The sequence below is a fragment of the Nerophis ophidion genome, linkage group LG07 (assembly GCF_033978795.1).
Source record: "Nerophis ophidion isolate RoL-2023_Sa linkage group LG07, RoL_Noph_v1.0, whole genome shotgun sequence".
NCBI classification, from domain to species: Eukaryota; Metazoa; Chordata; class Actinopteri; order Syngnathiformes; family Syngnathidae; genus Nerophis; species Nerophis ophidion.
This window is the reverse complement of record NC_084617.1, coordinates 16,352,767-16,378,516: the sequence shown is the minus strand read 5'-3', so window position 1 is coordinate 16,378,516 and position 25,750 is coordinate 16,352,767. Positions and strand designations below refer to the sequence as shown.

Genomic DNA, 25,750 nt, shown 5'->3' with positions numbered 1-25,750 from the left:
GTACATTTATGGTTTTTAAAACACTAGCATGCAAAGCAGACTACTTCAAAACTGTATCAATGTCATGCAAGTAACCAATTCATATAAGGAATGCAGAGAGGTCAGGTGGCTCACCTGGTGACCGTTGAGCAAGTGGTTTTTGGGCGATGCAGAGGACGATGGTCATCACCACAAGGAGACTCATGTTATCATCAGCAAGTCCAACGCTCTCCTCTCGGCACAAGGCGACCTCCTCTGACTCTTCTTTCACAACTTTCTCCGGACACCACCCCTGTTGCTCTTCACACTCCTCCCCCCCAGGGCAGTTCATCTGTTGCCATGGCGATTAGACGAGACATCAATATCAGATATCACGGGCGCTTTGGTCGGTATTTTTATTCTAGCAAAGATTTGTGTCCGAAAAAATGATTGGTTTATTCCCATTTTTATTCACTTAAAGCAGGGGCCTTCAATGTTTTCCCTGGGTAACACATGGCATACTGACAAAGCTTAGCCCATTGTTCCTATAACAATCTCCAAGATTACTATAGGTTGCCTCTCTCTCTTCCCCTCCATCTTTCGGTATTCCTTTTTTTTTTTTTTTTTAATCTTTCTAGTTATCATTACGTATACGTATTGTTGCATTGGAACAACTGTATTGTTGATAATAGAGGTAAACTATTGGTATTGTTCATGATCAATAGCGCTTTTTCTATTGGTATTTGTATTGCTCCAGTTTTAGTGTAAAAATGCTCATTGTCATTTCTCTATTATTATTTATTTCACTAACTGCTTCTTTGCTATCACTTTTACGATCATATTTGTACATATCGTATGTGCTGATGTTGCTCTATTGTTGTTGTTATTGTTGTGTTTGCTGTTGTTGTTTTTTGTCTCTCTGTCTATTACCCCTCTTATCCCCACACTTTCCCCCTCTGTCTTCCTTTTTTTCTCTTTCTATCCCCTCCTGCTCCGGCCCAGCTGCACCAAATGATAATATAAATACATTTATTAAAGTCAAATTAAAATAAGGCAACAAGAGAAGTATCCTACACTTCTCTTTTGTAAAGTAAATCCGAACAGCCGATATGGGCATCTACATCAACTATATTATTTGCCTGAGAAGCTGGACAGGACAAAAAAAAAAAAATATCCTGTATAAAATTGTGAATATGTTTTAAATTTGGGTGGTCTTTTTATTGTGCAATACTAGATAATAATCCAGTATAGTGCCGCTAACCGGTAGCTGTCCACCAGCGCCTTAATCATTAGTTTGGGGTCAATTCTACATCACCAGCTATTCAAATTCTAACGTGAATATAATAATATATTTAGTACTGTTTTTGCTTAATTGTGTTTAAATTTTTAACAGTGAGTAGGGTCAGCTGCTCACATCTGAGTGATGGGGCAGATCATGAGAAGCTTTTGCTTTTTCTCGCTTCTTTGTAGACACATCATGTTTCTTTTTTAAAAATGTTCTTTTAATATTATTATCGTTTTTTCAGATGGAAATATTATATTGGAGATGCTATTTTGTTTGGATTGCGTAGTATGATTTTGGAAATGAATAAAAATACCGCCCGAATGCCTTTGTTCTGATTAGGGAGTACTTAAAATAAAAAAATTTCCACAGGGGGTACATCACTGAAAAAAGGTTGAGAACCACTGCCCTAGGGTTCGATCAAACCCAGGTTAAGAACCACTGCACTAGACCCTCATCCACCGTGCTGCCAAGTTAATCAATTTATGGTCTCTTTTCTCTTACTTTAATCTTTTTGACATTTTTTGTTGAGATAAAGAATGAGAATGTCTGGAATGTTGAAATGTGTTAAAAGTGCTTTAATTTCTATACTTTCAATGTATGTTGTTTGTGTGTTCAGTTGTTAAAAAACATAAAAAAATAAAAGTGCCTTAATTAGTATACTTTTAATGCATGCTGTTTGTGTGTTCAGTTGTTAAAAAACATAAAAAAATAAAAGTGCCTTAATTAGTATACTTTTAATGCATGCTGTTTGTGTCTTCAGTTGTTAAAAAAAAGAAAAAATGTAAATAAATACAAAAAGTTCACCCAGCGCTTGATGACTCTTATCGCGATAAGAAGGCTGTCGCGAGATTTGGGCCGACGGGCCTGCCATTGGTCAAGCGGGCGGTGACTAAAAGTGGGCGGTTCCCGGAAAAATCGCTAACCGGAAGGAAAGGCCAGAGCTGAAGAAGAAGAAGACGGCCGATGACAGCAGCCAAAGAAGAAAAAGTACTGTAAGTGGAAAAATTTAACCAATAATGGAGTGTCTTACGAACCGGCGAGGCGTTGTGCAGGCTGGCTAACTGTCCGCCTACGCCAGATATCACCCGTTTTTTTCATTTTTAATGGTCGCTCAGGCGAAAAGTCCCTGAAGACTAGAATTGGCGTTAGCTTTCCGACACCGAACACACACCATGAAAATACACCATTTTAGTAACTTTAATCGGTTTAGGGGAGTATTACTGCCCGTTGAGTGAAGCAATTGTATTTATGTCACTGAGTTGACGACGCAGTTGGAGAATAAAAAGTTGTTTTTGATGTCGCCGCTGAGCTAAGTTGCTGGGGGAGAGCTTCCTGTTATCTCCTATCAGCTGATGCTAACTAGCGCGCTAAGGGTAGCCAACGCTGACGTCAGCATGTCGCCTGCGCCAAGTGTGTAACATTACATCTCCGCACCGAGCGATACAATTCCGTCCAAAATGAACAATAGACTGTTTGTCTGCGTTGTAATGGGTCCTCTCTCTTTAACTGACATGCAACATAGATGCGCACAGACTTCTGTCGAACGGACGCTTTTACTTGTATTATAAATATTATTACCGTATTTCCTTGAATTGCCGCCAGGGCGCTATATTAATTTAAAACCACTTCTCACTCCTGCGCTTACCAAAGGCATGAAGTAAAAGTAAGCATGCGCTAATTATTTTACAACCTCTTCTCACTCCGGCATTTACCAAAGGTATGCAGTAAAAATTTGAGTGTGATGTAAGCTTGGACCTTAAAGGCCTACTGAAACCCACTACTATCCACCACGCCAGGGGGCGGGAACCTTTTTGGCTGAGAGAGCCATGAAAGCCAAATATTTCAAAATGTATTTCCGTGAAGTGAAGTGTGACGTGAAGTGAATTATATTTATATAGCGCTTTTCTCAAGTGACTCAAAGCGCTTTACATAGTGACACCCAATATCTAAGTTACATTTAAACCAGTGTGGGTGGCACTGGGAGCAGGTGGGTAAAGTGCCTTGCCCAAGGACACAACGGCAGTAACTGGGATGGCACACGCGGGAATCGAACCTGCAACCCTCAAGTTGCTGGCACGGCCACTCTACCAACCGAGCTATGCCGCCCCGAGCCATATAATATTTTTTAACACTGAATACATCTAAATGCGAGCATTTTTAAGTAAGACCAGCATTTTTAAAGTATAATAAGTCTCCTATTCTTTTTAATAACATTGTTATTCTAAAGCTAACCAATAATAAATATAATACTTCTTCCCATTAATGCAACTTCTTGAACAGGTGGGATGGAAAATGGATGGTTAGATTAAAATGAATGAGAATGTTATATAATTTGAACGTCATTTTTAACACTGTGATTACCAGCGGAATTATTCATTACTTATCGTGTTAAGGAATGTCAGCTAAGATTTGTCTGAGAGCCAGATGCAGTCATCAAAAGAGCTACATCTGGCTCTAGAGCCATTGGTTCCCTACCCCTGCTCCACGCAGTCGTAAAATATTTTATATATCAATGATGAAATATTAACGTTGCAACACATGCCAATACGGCCTTTTTAGTTGACTAAATTGCAATTTTAAATTTCCCGGGAGTTTTTTCTTGAAAACGTCGCGTAACGATGACGTGTACGCTTGGCGTCACGGGCTGTTAGGAATATGAGCTCTGCGCACACACACAGCTAAAAGTCGTCTGCTTTAACGGCATAATTATACAGTGTTTTGGAGATCTGTGTTGCTGAATCTTTTGCAATTTGTTCAATTAATACTGGAGAAGTCACAGTAGAAAGATGGAGTTGGGAAGCTTTAGCCTTTAGCCACACAAACACACGGTGTTTCCTTGTTTAAAATTCCCGGAGATGAAAATTTACGATGGATCACAGCGTGGTCAAGCGAACATTAATCCAGACCAAATGTCAACCAGCAGGTTTCGGTGAGAAAATTGTAGTTAAAAAGTCAGTTCTTACCGGATAAAAGCTGAGCTTGTGCCGTTCATAGCTGCCGTACTATTAAGGTACTATTTAACTCACTAAAACACTAGCAACACAATAGAAAGATAAGGGATTTTCCAGAATTATCCTAGTAAATGTCTTTAAAAACATCAGAATACGTCCCAATGTTATCGCGTTTTTTTTTTTTTTTCTCCTATCTCTAGTCCGTCGCTATCAATATCCTCAAACACAAATCTTTCATCCTCGCTCAAATAATGGGGAAATTGTCGTTTTCTCGGTCCGAATAACTATTTTTGTTGGAGACTCCCATTAAAATCAATGTGAATATATGAGGAGCCATCAACATGTGACGTCATTGTCTGCGACTTCCGATAAAGGCGAGGCTTTTTCAGGAAGTACCAAAATGGGCGAACTTTATCGTCGATTTTCTCTACTAAATCCTTTCAGCAAAAATATGGCAATATCGCGAAATGATCAAGTATGACACATAGAATGGACCTGCTATGCCCGTTTAAATAAGAAAATCTCATTTCAGTAGGCTTTTAAAGTGCCTGATTTTCGCTATCTGTAAATCCAGCAGTCCATTTTCCTGTGATGTCACTTCGTGACGCCAATACAAACAAACATGGCAGATAGAACAGAAAGATATAGCGACATTAGCGCGGATTCAGACTCGGATTTCAGCGGTTTAAGCAATTCAACAGATTATGGATGTATTGAAAGGGATGGATGGAGTGTGGAGGCAGATAGTGAAAACAAAATTGAAGAAAAAACTGAAGCTATTGAACCATATCACGACGGACAAAGGCAACGCGGACAAATTCGGCGATCGCCTTCTAACCCACGATTGCCCCTTTTGACCACTGTAGCAACTTAAATCGGTCGATTGGTAAGTGTTTGTTTGCCATTAAATGTGGGTGGAGGGAAAGGCTGGATGCAAATATAGCTACAAATGTACATACAGCTAGCCTAAATAGCATGTTAGCATCGATTAGCTGGCAGTCATGCCGTGACCAAATATGTCTGATTAGCACATAAGTCAATAACATCAACAAAACTCACCTTTGTGATTTCGTTGACTTTATCATTGGAAATGCATCTGCTTTGAGTGTCGCAGGATATCCACACATCTCTGTCGTAGCATCGCTATCGTCGGTAAAATGTGCAGAACAAATTGCAAAACATTCAGCACCACAGATGTCCAAATTACTGTGTAATTATGCGATGAAAAGAGATTTTAGTCGTGTGGTGCTGGGCTAATATGTCCGCTACAACTTCAGACGTCACAAACACGCGTCATCATTCCGCGACGTTTTCAACAAGAAACTCTGCGGGAAATTTTAAATTGTAATTTAGTAAACTAAACCGGCCGTATTGGCATGTGTTGCAATGTTAATATTTCATCATTGATTTATAAACTATCAGACTGCGTGGTCAGTAGTACTGGGTTTCAGTAGGCCTTTAAATATCAGGAGTACAATTTAAGTGTTTTTTTTAACATTATTATGGAATGCTGTAAACCAACTCTGTTATAGCGGACCTTGCCCAGCTCACTGCACTGCTTGATGGGTTAATTAAATATCGCTGCCCTGTCATAAATGCAGATTGAAAAAAAAGAAAACAATTTGAAGAACTTGGCGGGTAAGGAGACCAGTAGCTGCTTATTGCAAAATAATTTAACATTTTATTTGTCAGTTGCATCTCCCTGATTTATAGTTTTCTTAATTTTTATACTGTATATTGAAGCTTTCACCTAGGGCTGGGCAATTATGGCTGAAAACTATCACGATTTAATAAATATGTATATATAAATATGTGTATGTATAAATATATATGTGTGTGTGTACATATATATATATATATATATATATATATATATATATATATATATATATATGATTCATTAGTGTCGCGGTACTATACTAATACCAGTACACCATACAACGCTAGTGTCTATCTATCCATCCATCTATCTATCTATCTATCTATCCATCTATCCATCTATCCATCTATCCATCCATCTATCCATCTATCTTATCATCTGTCTATGTCAGGGGTCGGCAACCTTTACTACTCAAAGAGCCATTTTGACCCGTTTCACAAAATAAAGAATACAATGGGAGCGGCAACCATTCTCGCGAATATCTGCTGATGGTCACCCAGACAACAAGAACAAGGGCGTGCTATGAAGCCATTGCCTTTGACGCCTTCTACAACACGTACAAACAGCTTGTCAGTCCAGTAACATGTTGTTGTATGTGGCTTCCGCAGATACACGTACACGACTGCAAGGCATAGTTGTTCAACTGCCATACAGGTCACACTGAAAGTTGTGATATAAACAACTTTAACACTCTTACTAATATGCGCCACACTGTGAACCCACACCAAACAAGAATGACAAACACATTTCGGGAGAACATCTGCACTGTAACACATTATAAACGCAACATAAAATTACCCAGAATCCCATGCATCCATGACTTTTCCAGGCTATATTTTACACCCCGCTAGCACCAAACCCCGCTACCCCCCTCCGTGCGTTTGTTGAGGTGGGCAGGGTTGGGAAGTATGTGTGCGTGACGTCACAAGTTGCAGGGCTCCACACATATTTGCATTGTTTTTAATGGAAGCCACCAGCAGGAAGAACAATTCGGACCGAGAAATCGACAATTTCCCCATTAATTTGAGCGAGGATGAAAGATTCGTGAATTAGGATATTGATAGTGAAGGACTAGAACATTTTTTTTTTAAAAAGCGACGGCGCCGGGCAGCGGCAAAGTGAGCGTTTCAGAGGTAATTAGACACATTTACTAGGATCATTCTGGAAGATCCCTATATAATTATTGTTTTAATAGTGTTTTAGTGAGATTTTAAAGATGGTAAAGACATACCTCGAGGCTGGATGGCTGCTGTGAACACGCAGTCTCAGAGAGAAGCCGAGGAGCCAAGCTAACAGCTGCCTTTTTTGACAGCTGCTGCAGGACGACGAATAATCCACTGATGTCTCCGGTATAATATATATCACAATTTCCCCATCCAAAAACATGCTGGTTGACGTAGAGAAAACATGTTTGCTTGACCGCTCCGCTTCACAACAAACAAAGAAACACCGGCTGTGTCTCGGTGCTAAGGACAGCTGCTATCCACCGCTTTCCACCAACAGCATTGTTCTTTATAGTCTCCATTATTAAATGAACAAATTGCAAAAGATTCAGTAACACAGATGTCCAAAATACTGTGTAATTATGTGGTTAAAGCAGACGACTTTTGGCTGCGAGTAGGCCTTTAAAGGCCTACTGAAATGAGATTTTCTTATTTAAACGGGGATAGCAGGTCCATTCTGTGGTATATTTGATAATTTCGCGATATTGCCATATTTTTGCTGAAAGGATTTAGTAGAGAACATCGACGATAAAGTTTGCAACTTTGGTCGCTAACAAAAAAGCCTTGCCTTTACTGGAAGTAGCAGACGGTGACGTCACCGGTGTGAGGGCTCTTCACATCCTCACATTGTTTATAATGTGAGCCTCCAACTGCAAGAGCTATTCGAACCGAGAAAACGACAATTTCCCCATTAATTTGAGCGAGGATGAAAGATTCGTGGCTGAGGATATTGATAGCGAAGAACTAGGAAAAAAAAAAGTTTAAAAAAAAAAAGGCGATTGCATTGGGAGCGATTCAGATGTTTTTAGACACATTTACCAGGATAATTCTGGGAAATCCCTTCTCTTTCTATTGTGTTGCTAGTGTTTAGTGAGTTAAATAATACCTGATAGTCGGAGGGGTGTGTTGACGCCAGTCTCTGAGAGAAGTCAAGGCAGCTGCATGGACGGCGCAAGCTCTGCTGATCTCCGGTAAGAGGCGACTTTTTACCACAATTTTCCCACCGAAACCTGCCGGTTGACAAGTGGTCAGGAACCATGTTCGCTTGACCGCTCTGATCCATAGTAAAGCTTCACCTCCGGGAATTTTAAACAAGGAAACACTGTGTTTGTGTGACTAAAGGCTAATGCTTCCCACCTCCATCTTTCTACTTTGACTTCTCCATTATTAATTGGACAAATTGCAAAAGATTCAGCAACACAAATGTCCAGAATACTGTGTAATTGCGCGATGAAAAGAGACGACTCTAACCCGAGACGTCACGCGCACTTGCATCATACGCGTCATCATTCCGCAACGTTTTCAACAAGAAACTCCGCGGGAAATTTTAAATTGTAATTTAGTAAACTAAACCGGCCGTATTGGCATGTGTTGCAATGTTAATATTTCATCATTGATATATAAACTATCAGACTGCGTGGTTGGTAGTAGTGGGTTTCAGTAGGCCTTTAAATAAATTGCCAGAAATAGCCGATTTGCTAAATTTACCTTAACTATAAATATATATATATATATATAAGGCTATATATATATATATATATATATATATATAAGGCTATATCTATCTGTCATTCCGCCGTACATTTTTTTTTCCTTTTACAGAAGGTTTTTTGTAGAGAATAAATTATGAAAAAAAACACTTAACGGTTTAAAAGAGAAGAAAACGCAAAAAATGAAAATTAAATTTTGAAACCTGGGGTATCTTCAATTTCGACTCTTTAAAATTCAAAATTCAACCGAAATAAAGAAGAAAAACTAGCTAATTCGAATCTTTTTGAAAAAATAAAAAAACAATTTATGGAACATCATTAGTAATTTTTCCTGATTAAGATGTTTTAAATAGGTAAAAATCCAATCTGCACTTTGTTATAATATATAACACATTGGACCAAGCTATATTTATAACAAAGGCAAATCATTATTTCTTCTAGATTTTCCAGAACAAAAATTTTAAAATAAATTCAAAAGATTTTGAAATAAGATTTAAATTTGTTTCTAAAGATTTTCTGTATTTGCGAGAATATTTTTTTTTAAAGTTTAGTCATACTAAGTTTGAAGAAATATTTCACAAATATTTTTCGTCAAAAATAAAGCAGCTAAAATGAAGAACTAAATTAAAATGTATTTATTATTCTTTACAATAACAAAGAAAATACTTGAACATTGATTTAAATTGTCCGGAAAGAAGAGGAAGGAATTTAAAAGGTAAAATGGTATATGTGTTTAAAAATCCTAAAATCATTTTTAAGGTTGTCTTTTTTCTCTAAAATTGTCTTTCTGAAAGTTATAAGAAGCAGAGTAAAAAAAAAAAAAAGAATTTATTTAAACAAGTGAAGACCAAGTCTTTAAAATATTTTCTTGGATTTTCAAATTCTATTTGAGTTTTGTCTCTCTTAGAATTAAAAATGTCGAGCAAAGCGAGACCAGCTTGCTAGTAAATAAATAACATCTAAAAAATAGAGGCAGCTCACTGGTGAGTGCTGCTATTTAAGCTATTTTTAGAAGAGGCCAGCGAGCGACTCATCTAGTCCTTACGGGCGACCTGGTGCCCACGGGCACCGCGTTTGTGACCCCTGCGCTAAGGTTAGCGAACGCTGACGTCAGCATGTTGCCTGTGCCAAGTGTGTAACATTAGATCTAGGCAATGAGCAATACAACTCCGTCCAAAATGAACAACAGATTGTTTGTCTGCGTTGTGATGGGTCCTCTCTCTTTAACTGACATGCAACATAAATGCGCACAGACTTCTGTCGAACGGACGCTTTTACTTGTATTATAAATATCTATCCATCCATCCATCCATCCATCTTCTTCCGCTTATCCGAGGTCGGGTCGCGGGGGCAACAGCCTAAGCAGGGAAACCCAAACTTCCCTTTCCCCAGCCACTTCGTCTAGCTCTTCCCGGGGGATCCCGAGGCGTTCCCAGGCCAGCCGGGAGACATAGTCTTCCCAACGTGTCCTGGGTCTTCCCCGTGGCCTCCTACCGATTGGACATGCCCTTAACACCTCCCTAGGGAGGCGTTCGGGTGGCATCCTGACCAGATGCCCGAACCACCTCATCTGGCTCCTCTCAATGTGAAGGAGCAACGGCTTTACTTTGAGCTCCTCCCGGATGGCAGAGCTTCTCACCCTATCTCTAAGGGAGAGCCCCGCCACACGGCGGAGGAAACTCATTTCGGCCGCTTTTACCCGTGATCTTATCCTTTCGGTCATGACCCAAAGCTCATGACCATAGGTGAGGGTGGGAACGTAGATCGACCGGTAAATTGAGAGCTTTGCCTTCTGGCTCAGCTCCTTCTTCACCACAACGGATCGGTACAACGTCCGCATTACTGAAGACGCCGCACTGATCCGCCTGTCGATCTCACAATCCACTTTTCCCTCACTCGTGAACAAGACTCCTAGGTACTTGAACTCCTCCCCAACCCGGAGTTGGCACTCCACCCTTTTCCGGGCGAGAACCATGGACTCGGACTTGGAGGTGCTGATTCTCATTCCGGTCGCTTCACACTCTGCTGCAAACCGATCCAGTGAGCGCTGAAGATCCCGGTCAGATGAAGCCATCACGACCCCATCTCTGCAAAAAGCAGAGACCTAATCCTGCGGTCACCAAACCGGAACCCCTCAACGCCTTGACTGCGCCTAGAAATTCTGTCCATAAAAGTTATGAACAGAATCGGTGACAAAGGACAGCCTTGGCGGAGTCCAACCCTCACTGGAAACGTGTTCGACTTACTGCCGGCAATGCAGACCAAGCTCTGGCACTGATCGTACAGGGAGCGGACCGCCACAATAAGACAGTCCGATACCCCATACTCTCTGAGCACTCCCCACAGGACTTCCCGAGGAACACGGTCGAATGCCTTCTCCAAGTCCACAAAGCACATGTAGACTGGTTGGGCAAACTCCCATGCACCCTCAAGAACCCTGCCGAGAGTATAGAGCTGGTCCACAGTTCCACGACCAGGACGAAAACCACACTGTTCCTCCTGAATCCGAGGTTCGACTATCCTCTCTAGTACACCTGAATAAACCTTACCGGGAAGGCTGAGGAGTGTGATCCCACGATAGTTGGAACACACCCTCTGGTCCCCCTTCTTAAAGAGAGGAACCACCACCCCGGTCTGCCAATCCAGAGGTACCGCCCCCGATGTCCACGCGATGCTGCAGAGTCTTGTCAACCAAGACAGCCCCACAGCATCCAGAGCCTTAAGGAACTCCGGGCGGATCTCGTCCACCCCCGGGGCCTTGCCACCGAGGAGCTTTTTAACTACCTCAGCGACCTCAGCCCCAGAAATAGGAGAGTCCACCACAGATTCCCCAGGCACTGCTTCCTCATAGGAAGACGTGTTGGTGGGATTGAGGAGGTCTTCCAAGTATTCCTTCCACCTATCCACAACATCCGCAGTTGAGGCCAGCAGAACACCATCCGCACCATACACGGTGTTGATAGTGCACTGCTTCCCCTTCCTGAGGCGGCGGACGGTGGTCCAGAATCGCTTCGAAGCCGTCCGGAAGTCGTTTTCCATGGCTTCCCCGAACTCCTCCCATGTCCGAGTTTTTGCCTCCGCGACCGCTGAAGCCGCACACCGCTTGGCCTGTCGGTACCTGTCCGCTGCCTCCAGAGTCCTCTGAGCCAAAAGGACCCGATAGGACACCTTCTTCAGCTTGACGGCATTCCTCACCGCTGGTGTCCACCAGGGGGTTTTAGGATTACCGCCCCGACAGGCACCAACTACCTTGCGGCCACAGCTCCGATCAGCCGCCTCGACAATAGAGGTGCGGAACATGGTCCACTCGTACTCAATGTCCAGCACCTCCCTCGTGACATGTTCGAAGTTCTTCCGGAGGTGGGAATTGAAACTTTCTCTGACAGGAGACTCTGCCAGACGTTCCCAGCAGACCCTCACAATGCGTTTGGGCCTGCCAGGTCGGTCCGGCATCCTCCCCCACCATCGCAGCCAACTCACCACCAGGTGGTGATCGGTAGAAAGCTCCGCCCCTCTCTTCACCCGAGTATCCAAGACATAAGGCCGCAAATCCGATGACACAACTACAAAGTCGATCATGGAACTGCGGCCTAGGGTGTCCTGGTGCCAAGTGCACATATGGACACCCTTATGTTTGAACATGATGTTTGTAATGGACAAATTGTGACGAGCACAAAAGTCCAATAACAAAACACCACTCGGGTTCAGATCCGGGCGGCCATTCTTCCCAATCACGCCTCTCCAGGTTTCACTGTCGTTGCCAACATGAGCGTTGAAGTCCCCCAGTAGGACAAGGGAATCACCCGGGGGAGCACTCTCCAGTACTCCCTCGAGTGTACCCAAAAAGGGTGGGTACTCTGAACGGCTGTTTGGTGCGTAAGCACAAACAACAGTCAGGACCCGTCCCCCCCACCCGAAGGCGGAGGGAGGCTACCCTTTCGTCCACCAGGTTGAACTCCAACGTGCAGGCTTTAAGCCGGGGGGAAACCAGAATTGCCACCCCAGCCCGTCGCCTCTCACTGCTGGCAACGCCAGAGTGGAAGAGGGTCCAGTCCCTCTCGAGAGAAGTGGTTCCAGAGCCCTTGCTGTGCGTCGAAGTGAGTCCGACTATATCCAGCCGGAACTTCTCCACTTTGCTCACTAGCTCAGGCTCTTTCACCCCCAGTGAGGTGACGTTCCACGTCTCAAGAGCTAGCTTCTGTAGCCGAGGATCGGACCGCCAAGTGCCCTGCCTTCGGCTACCGCCCAGCTCACATTGCACCCGACCTCTATGGCCCCTGCTATGGGTGGTGAGCCCATTGGAGGGGTGACCCACGTTGCCTCTTCAGGCTGTGCCCGGCCGGGCCCCATGGGAACAGCCGGCTCGCCATCGTGCCACACCTCCGGGCCTGGCTCCAGAGGGGGGCCCCGGTGACCCTCGTCCGGGCAAGGGAAATCTGGGTCCATGTTTTGTCTTCTTCATAGAAGTCTTCGAGCTGCTCTTTGGCTGATCCCTCACCTAGAACCTGTTTGCCTTGGGAGACCCTACCAGGGGGCATAAAGCCCCCGGACAACATAGCTCCTAGGATCATTGGGACACACAAACTCCTCTACCACGATAAGGTGGCAGCTCAGAGAGGAGTATTATAAATATATATGTATATATATTTTTTTAAATATCAGGCGTACAATGGAGATGTTTTTTTTAACAGTATTATGGAACGCTGTAAACCAACTCTGTTATAGCGGACCTTGCCCAGTTCACTGCACTGCATGATGGGTTAATTAAATATCGCTGCCCTGTCATAAATGCAGATTGAAAAACAATTAAACAATTTGGAAAACTTGGTGGGTAAGGAGACCAGTAGCTGCTTATTGCAAAATAATTTAACATATTATTTGTCAGTTGCATCTCCCTGATTTATAGTTTTCTTTATTTTTATACTGTATATTGAAGCTTTCACCTAGGGCTGGGCAATTATGGCTGAACACTGTGTCACGATTTATTAAATATGTATATATATTCTTTTTTTTCTTTTTTTTTTTTCTTTGTCATGAAAAAGGGAGGTTTTTTTTAGGTTGGTGCACTAATTGTAAGTGTATCTTGTGTTTTTTATGTTGATTTAATGAAAAAAAATTAAATAAAAAAATTATTCTGCGGCCCGGTACCAACTGAGGTGGTTGGGGACCACTGTTGTAGAGGACGTTAAAAGTATAGCCATGACGGCACGCCTTCAATATTGTAGTCCGGTTGAAAATCGGAGAATGTTAGCCCCGGGTGATATCCGGGAGAGGCACCAAAATCCGGTCACCTCCCGAAATATTCGGAGGGGTTGGCGATTATGCAGCTGAACCACATCAGAGTGGCCAAAGAGCCGCGGGTTGCCGACCTCTGGTATATATACATATGTATGTATATATTTATGTATATAGCAGAGCTTTTTTCTCCACCATCCTCTTTAACTGAAGAAAGAGATAAAAACCACATAAGGTTTATAATGTAATGTAATCATATTATATACAATGATCAAGTTTTGTTTGTTACTGTACAATATAATTGTTTACCATTGTATTGTAATTTGAAGGAATAACTTTATCCTAAATAAACAAAAATTAAAATGGACTCATTACTGTAAGCAAAAAATTTACCAAAATAAATATTGAAAATCTTAAGCTGCATTTTTTTTTCCCAGATGGAAAAATGTGATCGGATGTTGTCTTATTGTTTGTCATCACCTGACCACAGCGGGATTTTCGTTTGTTCGTTCGTTTGTCTGTTTGCAGCTGAAATATTCCCAAAGCAGAATATTTGGTTTTGTAACCTTTTTTTTTTCGTCTTTATTTATTAATCGTCCAGCCCTACTCATTCCTTTTTTCTTTTTTACCACATTATCATTATTGTGCCTGTTATTACATTACATACAGTACAGGCCAAAAGTTTGGACACACTTTCTCATTCACAACACAACTGATGGTCCCAACCCCATTGATAAACCAATAAATTCCACTAATCAACCCTGATAATGCACACCTGTGAAGTGAAAACCATTTCAGGTGACTACCTCTTGAAGCTCATTGAGAGAATGCCAAGGGTGTGCAAAGCAGTAATCATATCAAAGGGTGACTTTAGGCCTATACTGTATATACATACACTCTGTACATAAAGTGAAGTGAATTATATTGAAATAGCGCTTTTCTGTAGTGACTCAAACCCATGATCTAAGTTACTTATAAACCAGTGTGGGTGGCACTGCGAGCAGGTGGCTAAAGTATCTTGGCGAACACAACAGCAGTGACTAAAATAGTGGAAGCAGGGATCGAACCTGGAACCCTTAAGTTGCTGGTACGGCTCCTCTACCAACCGCGCCGCCCCAAAACGTTGATGAAGTATTTAAATATTTTTTTAGGGTGCTTTATAGATGGAATCGAGCAACAACCATTATCTCCATTGTTAAATGAAATTTGTTCATGTTTATTTTCGAGTTGGAATGCATAAAAAAGAAAAACGTGTCCTTGTCTCATATAAGGATTGTTCATGATAGGCAAAATTTTTAAAAAGTGCAGTTCCCCTTTTATGTTACTTGACGTAGCAGCTAGTGATTTCATAACATTCTCCGGGTTATGTGAATTAGCCACAAAAAGCCTAAGAATAAGAAAGAAGTTAATCCTTTGACGTACACAAACATCTGGGGTCTCATCCATGAAAATGTGCATGCAATTCTGACTAACAGTGTCGGTACATAATAAAACTGAAACCCGTTCATTCCAATGTTTTTATAGATCACATACTTTGCACGGAAAACTGTTTACACAACTTTTCGGCCATGTTTCGTACACGCACTAGCTTTACAAATGAGTTGTCTGGTGGCCCGTTCATTTTCTACCGCTTGTCCCATTTGGGGTCGCGGGGGGTGCTGGAGCTTATCTCAGCTGCATTTGGGCGGAAGGCAGGGTACACCCTGGACAAGTCGTCACCTCATCACAGGGCCAACTCAGATAGACAGACAACATTCACACTTACATTCACACAATAGGGTCAGTTTAGGCCATCGTGCATAATTGTGGTGAATTTTGTGCAACTTTTGACGCATTTAAGCTTTATTAGTGGTTAAAATGCACATTTAGTTCGGCTGTAAAAAAAAAACAAAAAAAAACTAAATCTCAAGAGAAGGAAATGCCAGCGAGTTCCTTCTGACCTTGCTAACTGCTAGTGATGGGTTTCCTGTTGTGCCTTTCCTGAGTTATGTCACCACTTTCCCATCCGAACTCTTGCTTGTTTCCACAATCTTGGTTATTTGTGTTGGCCACACAGAGCATTGTAGTGAGAACACATTGTTGTTTTACCTCCAAGTCGCAGCTTGCACATTCTAACGATTGGATTGTGGACGTGTACTGTTGTTGCCATTGATAATGTAGAATAGTCACACTTTTATGGAACTGGATGCAGCTATCTGCAACATTTTGAGTTAATGTTGTGCACATTTAGAGAGCGTATGCATTTATAAATGCCTTCCAAATGTTGTGCTATTGTGCAGCCTGCCCTGTACAGGAGGACATGATGAATATTTCAGACTCTCCCTCTTTGAAGGCTCCTCCTTCCTGCCTTTTCTGTCCCACTCTCTCCCTAACCACCCCTCTCTCTCTCTGACCCACTTCCCTGTGGAGGTCTTCAGAGCCCATTAGGGATGCGAGCAAAGCATCCGTTTCTGATGTGAGCAGCTCTGTTTCTCTCCAAGAAGGAAAACAACAAGTGCCCCATTACTTGAAAGCTATCAGCTGCACTTACCTTTCACACATTGAGCTGTACTACTGTCATTGATTTGATAATTATATATCCAGTATTAGTTGGATTTTGCAGCAGTCAATTCGATACTTTGTACTAGGGCTGGGCGATATTTTTAGGCCATATCGCGATACACGATATTTTGCCTTAGCCTTGAATTAACACTCGAATCACAGCAGTATGATGATTCGATGTGTCTACATTAAAACATTCTTGTTCATACTGCATTAATATATGCTCATTTTAAACTTTCATGCAGAGAAGGAGATCACAACTAAGTCAATTGACCAAAACTGTATTTATAAAACTGTTATTAGCAGGTAACTTTTCAAATGATGCTACATTTTAGCAGTAATGCTACTTTTGGTAGCAACGCTTGTGCCCCACATTTGACAACTTAAAGTTGTCTATTAGACATACTCCCGCTTGAAGCCGAACCACGCCAAACGACGGACCCCCGGCTGTTTTTTTGGGGAATTAATTCTTCCTTCATTTGTTACCAGATTCGCATCTTCTTTCTCTCGTATTACCACTCGCACGGCTTCGCTAGCATCCCAGCTAACGTTACCCATGCTGCTACCTCTCTGCTCGGCGAGGGCGTATACGTGTGTGACGTATGACGTGACAGTATGTGACGTATGTAAGAAGGTGCGTTTACTGTCTGTGAGAAGGAGACACAAGGAGTGGGAAGAGCCTGAAGTGTAATGCCAGCAACTAAAAGCAACTGCGTGAGAACGTATACTCGGATATCACGATATAGTCATTTTCTATATCACACAGAGACAACCCCGCGATATATCGCCCAGCCCTACTTTGTACCACTTATTAAGCAAGTAAGCAAATATTAAAGGGTCCTATATCTAAAACCACCTTTTCTTACCTTATGGTACCTGCTTTTGAGTATTAGGGATCTGCATAAGTCCCAAAAATATGAAATCAAACCATTGAGGCATTGCGGAGATATTTATAAAATAATCTTGCCTTCCTCTATACTTCCTCTAAATCAGTCTTTTGGAATTTGCTCTGTCTTGTGACGTTTTTCACACAGGTGACGTTAGCGGAATATCCGTGGATGATCTAAATTTACCTGGAGTGCTTTGCGCGAGTCCGCCATTCTAGTCCAACGATGTAGTCTGTAAGCGTCTTCTTTATCGCTATCGTCTTGTTGTGGGGCAGACTGGCTCTTACATGTACTTGCATCCTAGGCCTGTGCTGATGTTCGATAAGTCAATTAGCCCGCCATAAATGAAAATTAAAGTTTGTTAGTTTTGCAGCTTCGCTAAATCGGCATATGCATGCCTCAAGACCATTCATGCTTTTTGTAGCTTTTAGCACCAAGGCTTGTTTGCACCATAGCGGAATGAATAGAAAGGTTTGAATTATCTTGGCCTCGTGAAGTGTCTTTATCTGTTTGTGCAGTGACGCAAGGCAACTGAATGGCTAGCATCACACAGTGCAACTTGTTAGTATGTAGCACCTAACATGGATAAAATGGACACAAAACCAAATGCCGCTGCACCAGTGTGGGAATAGTTCAGTTAAAACCTTTGGAACAAGATGAGCCTATTAATGGGGGTGGTAGTGGGAGCAGATGGGTAAAGTGTCTTGCCCAAGCACACAATGGCTGTGACTAGGATGGCGGAAGCGAGGATCGAACTTGGAACCCTCAAGTGGCTGGAGTGGCCGCTCTACCAACAGAGCCACGCCGCCCCAAAAGGGCTGTCATGTTGTCATGTCATGTTGCTGTTCCTTACTCAGAATCTGTCAAACTTAATTTTGTTAATACATTTGTTTGAACTGTAGTGTTTGTATTGTTACTTTGCACTTTTGTTTAAGAAGGTCCTAACTTGACGGTCAGTTAAGTAATGTACAACTCCACCTCTGGCTACATGTTTAGTATTAAAATGCAACTTTGATTGTCAATGCTTTATTTAGCTATTTTATTTATTATTATGGTTGTGTATATTTGAGCCCCAATCCCCTTTTCGTAAGAAATTGTATTAATTAATAATTACCATTAACAATACAACATATATTGTATTATTTGTTTGTTTTATTTAACTTGGATATTTTAATATTTTCATTTCAATAACAATGTTAAAATACACCAAAAATACAAGTTTAATGCATTTGAAAGTATATACATGCATTATTATGATGTATTATCATTAAATCAATGGTTGATTTGGTCTCAAAAAAATATTGGCTGTAATATTGTTTATCGCCAATAAATTTGTATGTCAATGTATTGTCAAGCAAAATTTGTTATCGGTCCAGGCTTAACGCATCTATCCGCAGTTGCCATTTCTAGTACAAAGTAGAACATAGCTCCAACTTAATCTGTCGGTAGCCTCGCTATGGAAGCGCTAAAAATGTAAACAAAGATGGCAGGGAGAAGCTGTCAAAGTGGAGGGACATGAATAAGACCCCACACTAGGGCTGGGCAATCCGGCAAAAATATTATAATTTTTTTCATCTCATCCAACCTCTAATAATAATAATATATATATATTTTTTAAATTAAAGGCGGATGGTCTCGTGTAGGGTTATATTGAATATTGTTGCAGCTCTACTGTTTACTACTGCAGTAGCTTGCTACAGACATTTTCACCATGTTTGAGCAACTTCATATATTATAACAGCTGACAACATTCATTTTGTTCATATCTATGATTGTGTTTAACAGAGGTGCAGCAGTCCAGGTAACCCACGCTCTGGTCCGTACCTGGTTTTAGGCCCACAGTTTTGCTTAACTTTTGGTATGTTTTGTGGGGGTAAAAATTACTTTTTTTCCTCTTAAAGTTCTCGTGTTTTTTTGCTTGTCATCACAAACATTCTGCAATAAACAAAGTATAATTGGTGTTGTGAATACTACAAGACTTGTATTTCAAGTTATCGTTTACTAAACAAGACTTTTAAATGGTAAAATATTATTGCAATTCTTTAATTACTTGTATACAACAGTGCTTCTCGTCTGTGCTTTCAGCAAACTGCAAGCAGTGACCCAGATTGATGAGTTTTTTAAAACCCAATTATCTTATATTTAATAGAAAATACATTAAAGTGCATTTTGAATTCAAAGTACTGTAAAATAATGTGTACCAACACATAAAACAAGTTTAATGATTATTCCAGGAAGTTTTTTTAGTTTGTTATATCAGAGGAGTTGATTCTTTGCACACACATAAACAAAAAGTAAAAAATGTTTCGATATGAAAACACATTTTTCTGATTTAAATTAGTGACCAATACATTAGTAAAGTCACAATTATAATCTGTGCCTTCAAAGCAAGATTACTAGTGCGCTGCAGTGAAACTCAAGTCTATCACTAATTTCGCTGCTCCTTCTCAATGTGTTTCAACTTCTAAGCTAGTGTTAGTCATATTTCTTAGTTTTGTTTTTTCTGAGCAGCACTTTCAGCTGTGTACCGGGGATGAGGCACAACGCTGATTGGACATTAATTACGTCATGAGGAGCCTAAGTTTCGCGGGGGTGGAACGAAATAGTCGCACACGCTCACTCACACACATGGACACACACACTTTCACATAAACCTGCAAATGTACACACAGGATCACCATCAATAAAGGCGGACTATTCTGTGCAGAATAAAGTGTGTCCAAACTTCTGGGCTGTGCGTGTGCGTGTGCGTGTGCGTGTGCGTGCGTGCGTGCGTGTGCGTGCGTGTGCGTGTGTGTGTGTGTGTGTGTGTAAAATAGTGGTTCTCAACCTTTTTTCAGTGATGTATCACCTGTGAACATATTTTTAATTCAAGTACCCCCTAATCAGAGCAAAGCATTTTTGTTTGAAAAAAAACTGATAAAGAAGTAAAATACAGCACTATGTCATCAGTTTCTGATTTATTAAATTGTATAACAGTGCAAAATATTGCTCTTTTGTAGTGGTCCATCTTGAACTACATGGAAAAAAAAGATATAAAAATAACTAAAAACTTGTTGAAAAATAAACAAATGATTCAATTACAAGTAAAGATTTCTACACATAGAAGTAATCATCAACTTAAAGTGCCCTCTTTGGGGATTGTAATAGAGATCCATCTGGATTAATTAACTTATTTCTTTACATTTCTTCACAAAAAAAGAAATCTTTAACATCCATATTTATGGAACATGTCCACAAAAAATCTAGCTGTCAACACTGAAAATTGCATTGTTTCATTTCTTTTCACAGTTTATGAACTTACATCCATATTTTGTTGAAGTATTATTCAATGAATATATTTATAAAGGATTTTTTAATTGTTGCTATTTTTAGAATATTTTAAAAAAATCTCACGTACCCATTGCCATACCTTCAAGTACCCCCAGGGGTACGCGTACCCCCATTTGAGAACCACTGATGTAAAACACTGCAAGACATGCTTCCCATTGGAATGCATGCACCACCTGCATCTGCGCCTGTGTATTAAATTTTAAGGAATGCGGAAATGTACAGGACTGTCTCAGAAAATTTGAATATTGTGATAAAGTCCTTTATTTTCTATAATGCAACTAAAAACATGAAAATGTCATACATTCTGGATTCATTACACATCAACTGAAATATTGCAAGCCTTTTATTATTTTAATATTGCTGATTATGGCATACAGCTTAAGAAAACTCAAAAATCCTATCTCAAAAAATTAGAATATTTCCTCAGACCAAGTAAAAAAGCTGTATGCCATAATCAGCAATATTAAAATAATAAAAGGCTTGCAATATTTCAGTTGATGTGTAATGAATCCAGAATGTATGACATTTTCATGTTTTTAGTTGCATTACAGAAAATAAAGGACTTTATCACAATATTCAAATTTTCTGAGACAGCCCTGTAATTTTGCATTGAAGGACTCATTCACATGAGTTGAAATGTTACACTGAAATACTTTTTGTTTTGTATTTTATTTGTCGTGCATACTTCACACTACAAACGATAGGTCAAGCAGGGGTGTCCAATCAATGACATGGCTTAAAAAAAAAACCTCAAAAAAGAAATAAAAGAGCTCAAGGCATTACGTAATAGGAAAAAGCTGACACGTTGAAATATTTGTCTTTAAATATATGGATGATGTTAATTTAGCCTCTTTAATAGACAATTTAATTACAAATGACATGATAGGTTGATTGGCAACACTAAATTGGCCCGAATGTGTGAATGTGAGTGTGAATGTTGTCTGTCTATCTGTGTTGGCCCTGCGATGAGGTGGCGACTTGTCCGGGGTGTACCCCACCTTCCGCCCGATTGTAGCTGAGATGGGCACAAGCGCTCCCCGCCACCCCAAAGGGAATAAGCGGTAGACAATGGATGGATGGATGGATGACACTGTTTCACCTAACATGATTATTAATTGTGATTTCAATATTGCTCAAATAATCGTGATTATTGTTTTGGCCATAATTGTGCAACCATAAAATTACGCCCAGGTTCATCGTCATAAAAATTGATACATGAAAAATGTTGCCTTAGCGCTGCAGGTTGCACTATTTTAGCCCACCATCTCCACAGTGCTGGAGTGGTGCCTTTTGTTTCATTTTAAATAAAATGCTGTGCAACTGAAAAGCAGCTTTTGTATGAGTTTATGTTTAGTTACTTCCCCCTCTGTTACTCAGTGAGACTTTTTTTTTTTTTTCTCGCGCAATACTTGCCCTATCCGTGTGTGACACCATTTTTTCAGCACAACTTAGAATTTGTCAATGTAAGGTACTGGAAAAGGGGGGGGCGAGGATGTTTTCCTGAAATAAAAACAGTGTTTAGTAAAATGTGACAAACAGAACATCCAAACGACACATATTACGCTTGAGTCCCATGATTGGTTCCTGCTGAATATTTGCTCTCCCGTCACATGTTGAAGATTAGGCCCAGCTCAGCACACAGAGGAGGTGCAGGAGAAAAAACGCTAGCAACAACCAAATTTAAGTGGATTGCATCAACCGTGATGTTTTAGCGTCTTCTTTCGTCATTTTTCCACTGTAGTCCTCGCTCGTGACCAAGTGGAGGTTAGTCCGACTTTTCACCGTGCTCAGCACTAAAACCTCCTTTGCTGGCTGCATTTCCTGCGCTGGCCTGACTTGCTTCCTGTCTTTCAGCGCAGCAACACGGTGGCTGACCTCAACATCTGCCACTCCACTCATCAAAGGGGGTTTGGTTAGTTTGTGCATGGATTCTGTATTTTACCGCCAAGGTGCAGGTGTTGTTGACACACATGCACATACACACATTGACACAAGGCTCACATGCTGACTCTCTTAAGAACAGGAAGCGTGTCAAGTCCAGCTCCTATTTTTTTGTGTCTTGTGTGCAGTTTCACACTTGTATGCAGTTTTTCCAGCACTGACAGTGTTACTTGTACGTAAGCGTTTCCCACACAGGTGCAATGGTGTAATTTTAATGGATGCTGTACGAAAGACGAATAATATAAGACTAAGCTGCATGTGAGTGTGTTTAGAATTGAGGGTAGGTTCACAGCAGCACTCGAGGAAAGCGATTTGGCATTCATGTCCGTCTCCAACAAGACCAGAAAAGGTCTTGCGTTTCTGGTCGCTTAAAAAAAAAAAAAGTATTTAAGTGTCTGTAGGGTTTCTCCCAGCTTGCCAATAAACGTGTTGCTGTAGGGCTGTGGTCAGACATGACGGTAGCGTATAATTTGCTAATTAGCAACGATGCATTGTGTCATCAGTGATTGGTATATCTTTTTTTCTTATATTGTTTTGCTCGATTTTTCATTAGTTGCTGCTTATAGTACAAAACCCCAAACAAAATAAAAACAGAATACAATGATTTGCAAATCCGTTTTAACCTGTATTCAATTGAATACACTGCAAAGACAAGATATTTAACACTTCAAACTGGTAAACTTTATTTTTTGCAAATATTAGCTTATTTGCGATTTGATGCCTTCAACATGTTTTAAAAAAAAGCTGGCACAAGTGGCAAAAAAGACTCAGGAGGTTGAGGAATGCTCATCACTTATTTGGAACGTCCCACAAAAGCATCAAAAAGTGACAGTGTGTAAAGGATATCACTACACGAACTCAGGAACACTTCATAAAACCACTGTCAGTAACTACAGTTTGTTGCTACATCTGTAAGTGCAAGTTAAAATTCCACTATGCAAAGCGAAAGGCATTTATCAACAACACCCAGAAACGCTGTCTGCTTCGCTGGGCCCGAGCTCACCGAAGATGAACTGATGCAAAGTGGAAATGTGTTTTGTAGTCTGAAAATTCCACATTTCCAATTGTTTTTGGAAGCTGCGGACGCCGTGTCTCCCGGACCAAAGAAGAGCGCAAAGTTCAAAAGTCCGCATCTGTGATGGGTGATTGTATGGGGGTATATTAGTGCCTAAGGCATGGGTAACTTAATCATCTGTGAAGGCAACAATAATGCTGAAAGGTACATACAGGTTTTGGAGCAACATATGTTGCCATCAAAACGACATCTTTTTTACGGACGCCCCTGCTTATTTCAGCAAGACAATGCCAAGCCACACTCTGCACGTGTTACAACAGCATGGTTTCGTAGTAAAAGAGTGTGGGTACTAGACCGGCCTGCCTGTCCCATAGAAAATGTGTGGCGCAATATGAAGAGTAAAATACTCCGGACTGTTAAAACAACTTAAGCTGTACATCAAGCAAAAATTGGAAAGAATTCCACCTGAAAAGCTTAAAAAATTGGTCTCCTCAGTTCTCAAACGTTTACAGAGTGTCATTAAAAGGAAAGGCCATCTAACACAATGGTAAAAATGCCCATGTGCCAACTTTTTGCAATGTGAAGCAGCCATTAAATTTTGACTTAATGATGATTTGCAAAAAAAAAAGATGTTTCTCAGTTCGAACATTAAATATCTTATCTTTGCAGTCTATTCAATTTAATATAAGTTGAAAAGGATTTGCAAATCATTGTACTTTTATTTACGATTTACACAACATTCCAACTTTATTGGTTTTGTATATGTATGTATATATATGTGTGTGTGTCTCTCTCTCAAGGTTTCCCCCAGTTGAAATCTACATGTAGCTAGGGGTGTGGTCAATGAGACATCATCATATAATTTGCATAATTGTTGATGAATGCATATATAATAAATATATTTTAATGCTAATCTGTTTTATTAGTACTTAGTAACGTATTTTTGTTGTATAATTTTGCTCTATTTTTACAATTCTTATTATTGTACAATGTAACACCTGTGGTAGCTGCTGGTCTTTCAAGTACGGGAAGCTATTTTTCAGCTACTCTTCAAACATGACAAACAGTCTCCAACAACAGATGAAATATATAATCATGCTAGATTTTACAAAGAAAACTTCACTTAAAAAATTATAAATCTCCAAATCAACAGGAACAACGGAATGAAAGTTGAAAAATGCTCTGGCAGTGTTTTATATTTCATGATTGCTGTCAATTTCCACCGCCCGCAGAACGTCACCGACATGTCGTTGCCGTTCCGCATTCCAGCGCTAAATATACACAGAGGTTATATTTTTTCTGGATGCCACAACAAATGCGTTCAATTTAGCCAAAATATGATAGTATTGGACAGAAAGTCATGCACAAACACAAAATATAGTATCCGGTTTACTTTCAAAATTAAATAATAAAATACTGAAATTGGCGGATCGTATTTTACACTTTGAAAAGTTGTAATGGGTGGTGACGGGCATAAAGTTCCCTTGACAAACGTTTTCAGAGGTAATTTCATCTCGTTGACACAATTGGATGATGGAGCTCCAAAATTAAAGAATACATTACGGGCAGCTAAATGGGGATTTCTGGGGCCTGTGTCAAATATCAGCTGATATGGAGACCTGGAAAGCAGAGGACTGATTGTGTTACACACTCGCCAGGGATGATGTTACTGTTGTATTGTTTGCTGCAAAAAAATAAAGTTGCAGAACCGAGTTTATTTGCTTTTGCTTCTCTGGAAGGACGTAAACGTTTTGTAGTTCGCTTTATTACTATTTCCCTTATCACGTGATTATTTGCGAGATCTTGTAAAGGTTCTCTCTATTTCGCTGAACGATGGGTCTGCAACAGAACAGCGGTGGGGATTGTCAGACGGCAGATGGTGGCGGCCGTTCCGCATTCAGTGAAAATTCGGGGTTAACCCTGAGGCTCCAGACACAACCTTGCGTCTTGCATACGGTTGTTCAAAGTTTATGCTCATCACTAGTCAATAGTACTTAATAATATAGGCCAGTGGTTCTCAACCTTTTTTCAGTGATGTACCCCTTAATCAGAGCAAATCATTTTTGGTGAAAAAAAGAGATAAAGAAGCAAACTACAGCACTATGTCATCAGTTTCTGATTTATTAAATTGTATAACAGTACAAAATATTGCTTATTTGTAGTGGTCTTTTTTTAAGTATTTGGATAAAAATAACTAAAAAGTTGTTGAAAAATAAACACGTGATTCAAAT

The 25,750-nt window shown here is 40.6% G+C and overlaps 2 protein-coding genes across 3 annotated transcripts in view; one reads left to right on the top strand and one right to left on the bottom strand.

Annotated features, from left to right (window-relative positions):
* LOC133555953 (plexin domain-containing protein 1-like) overlaps positions 1-256 on the bottom strand; it is a 39,307-nt gene extending 39,051 nt beyond the window's left edge. For both annotated transcript variants that reach the window (XM_061905452.1, XM_061905453.1), the window contains exon 1: positions 115-256. In XM_061905452.1, the coding sequence (XP_061761436.1) occupies positions 115-184 (70 nt within the window). In that variant the 5' untranslated portion in view covers positions 185-256. The remainder of the gene's footprint in view (positions 1-114) is intronic.
* A 1,827-nt stretch (positions 257-2,083) lies between these two features.
* The window catches only part of rab5c (RAB5C, member RAS oncogene family), a 36,237-nt gene continuing 12,570 nt past the window's right edge, over positions 2,084-25,750 (top strand). The window contains exon 1 of the mRNA XM_061905451.1: positions 2,084-2,235. The gene's annotated coding sequence lies outside the window, so the exon portion shown is untranslated. The remainder of the gene's footprint in view (positions 2,236-25,750) is intronic.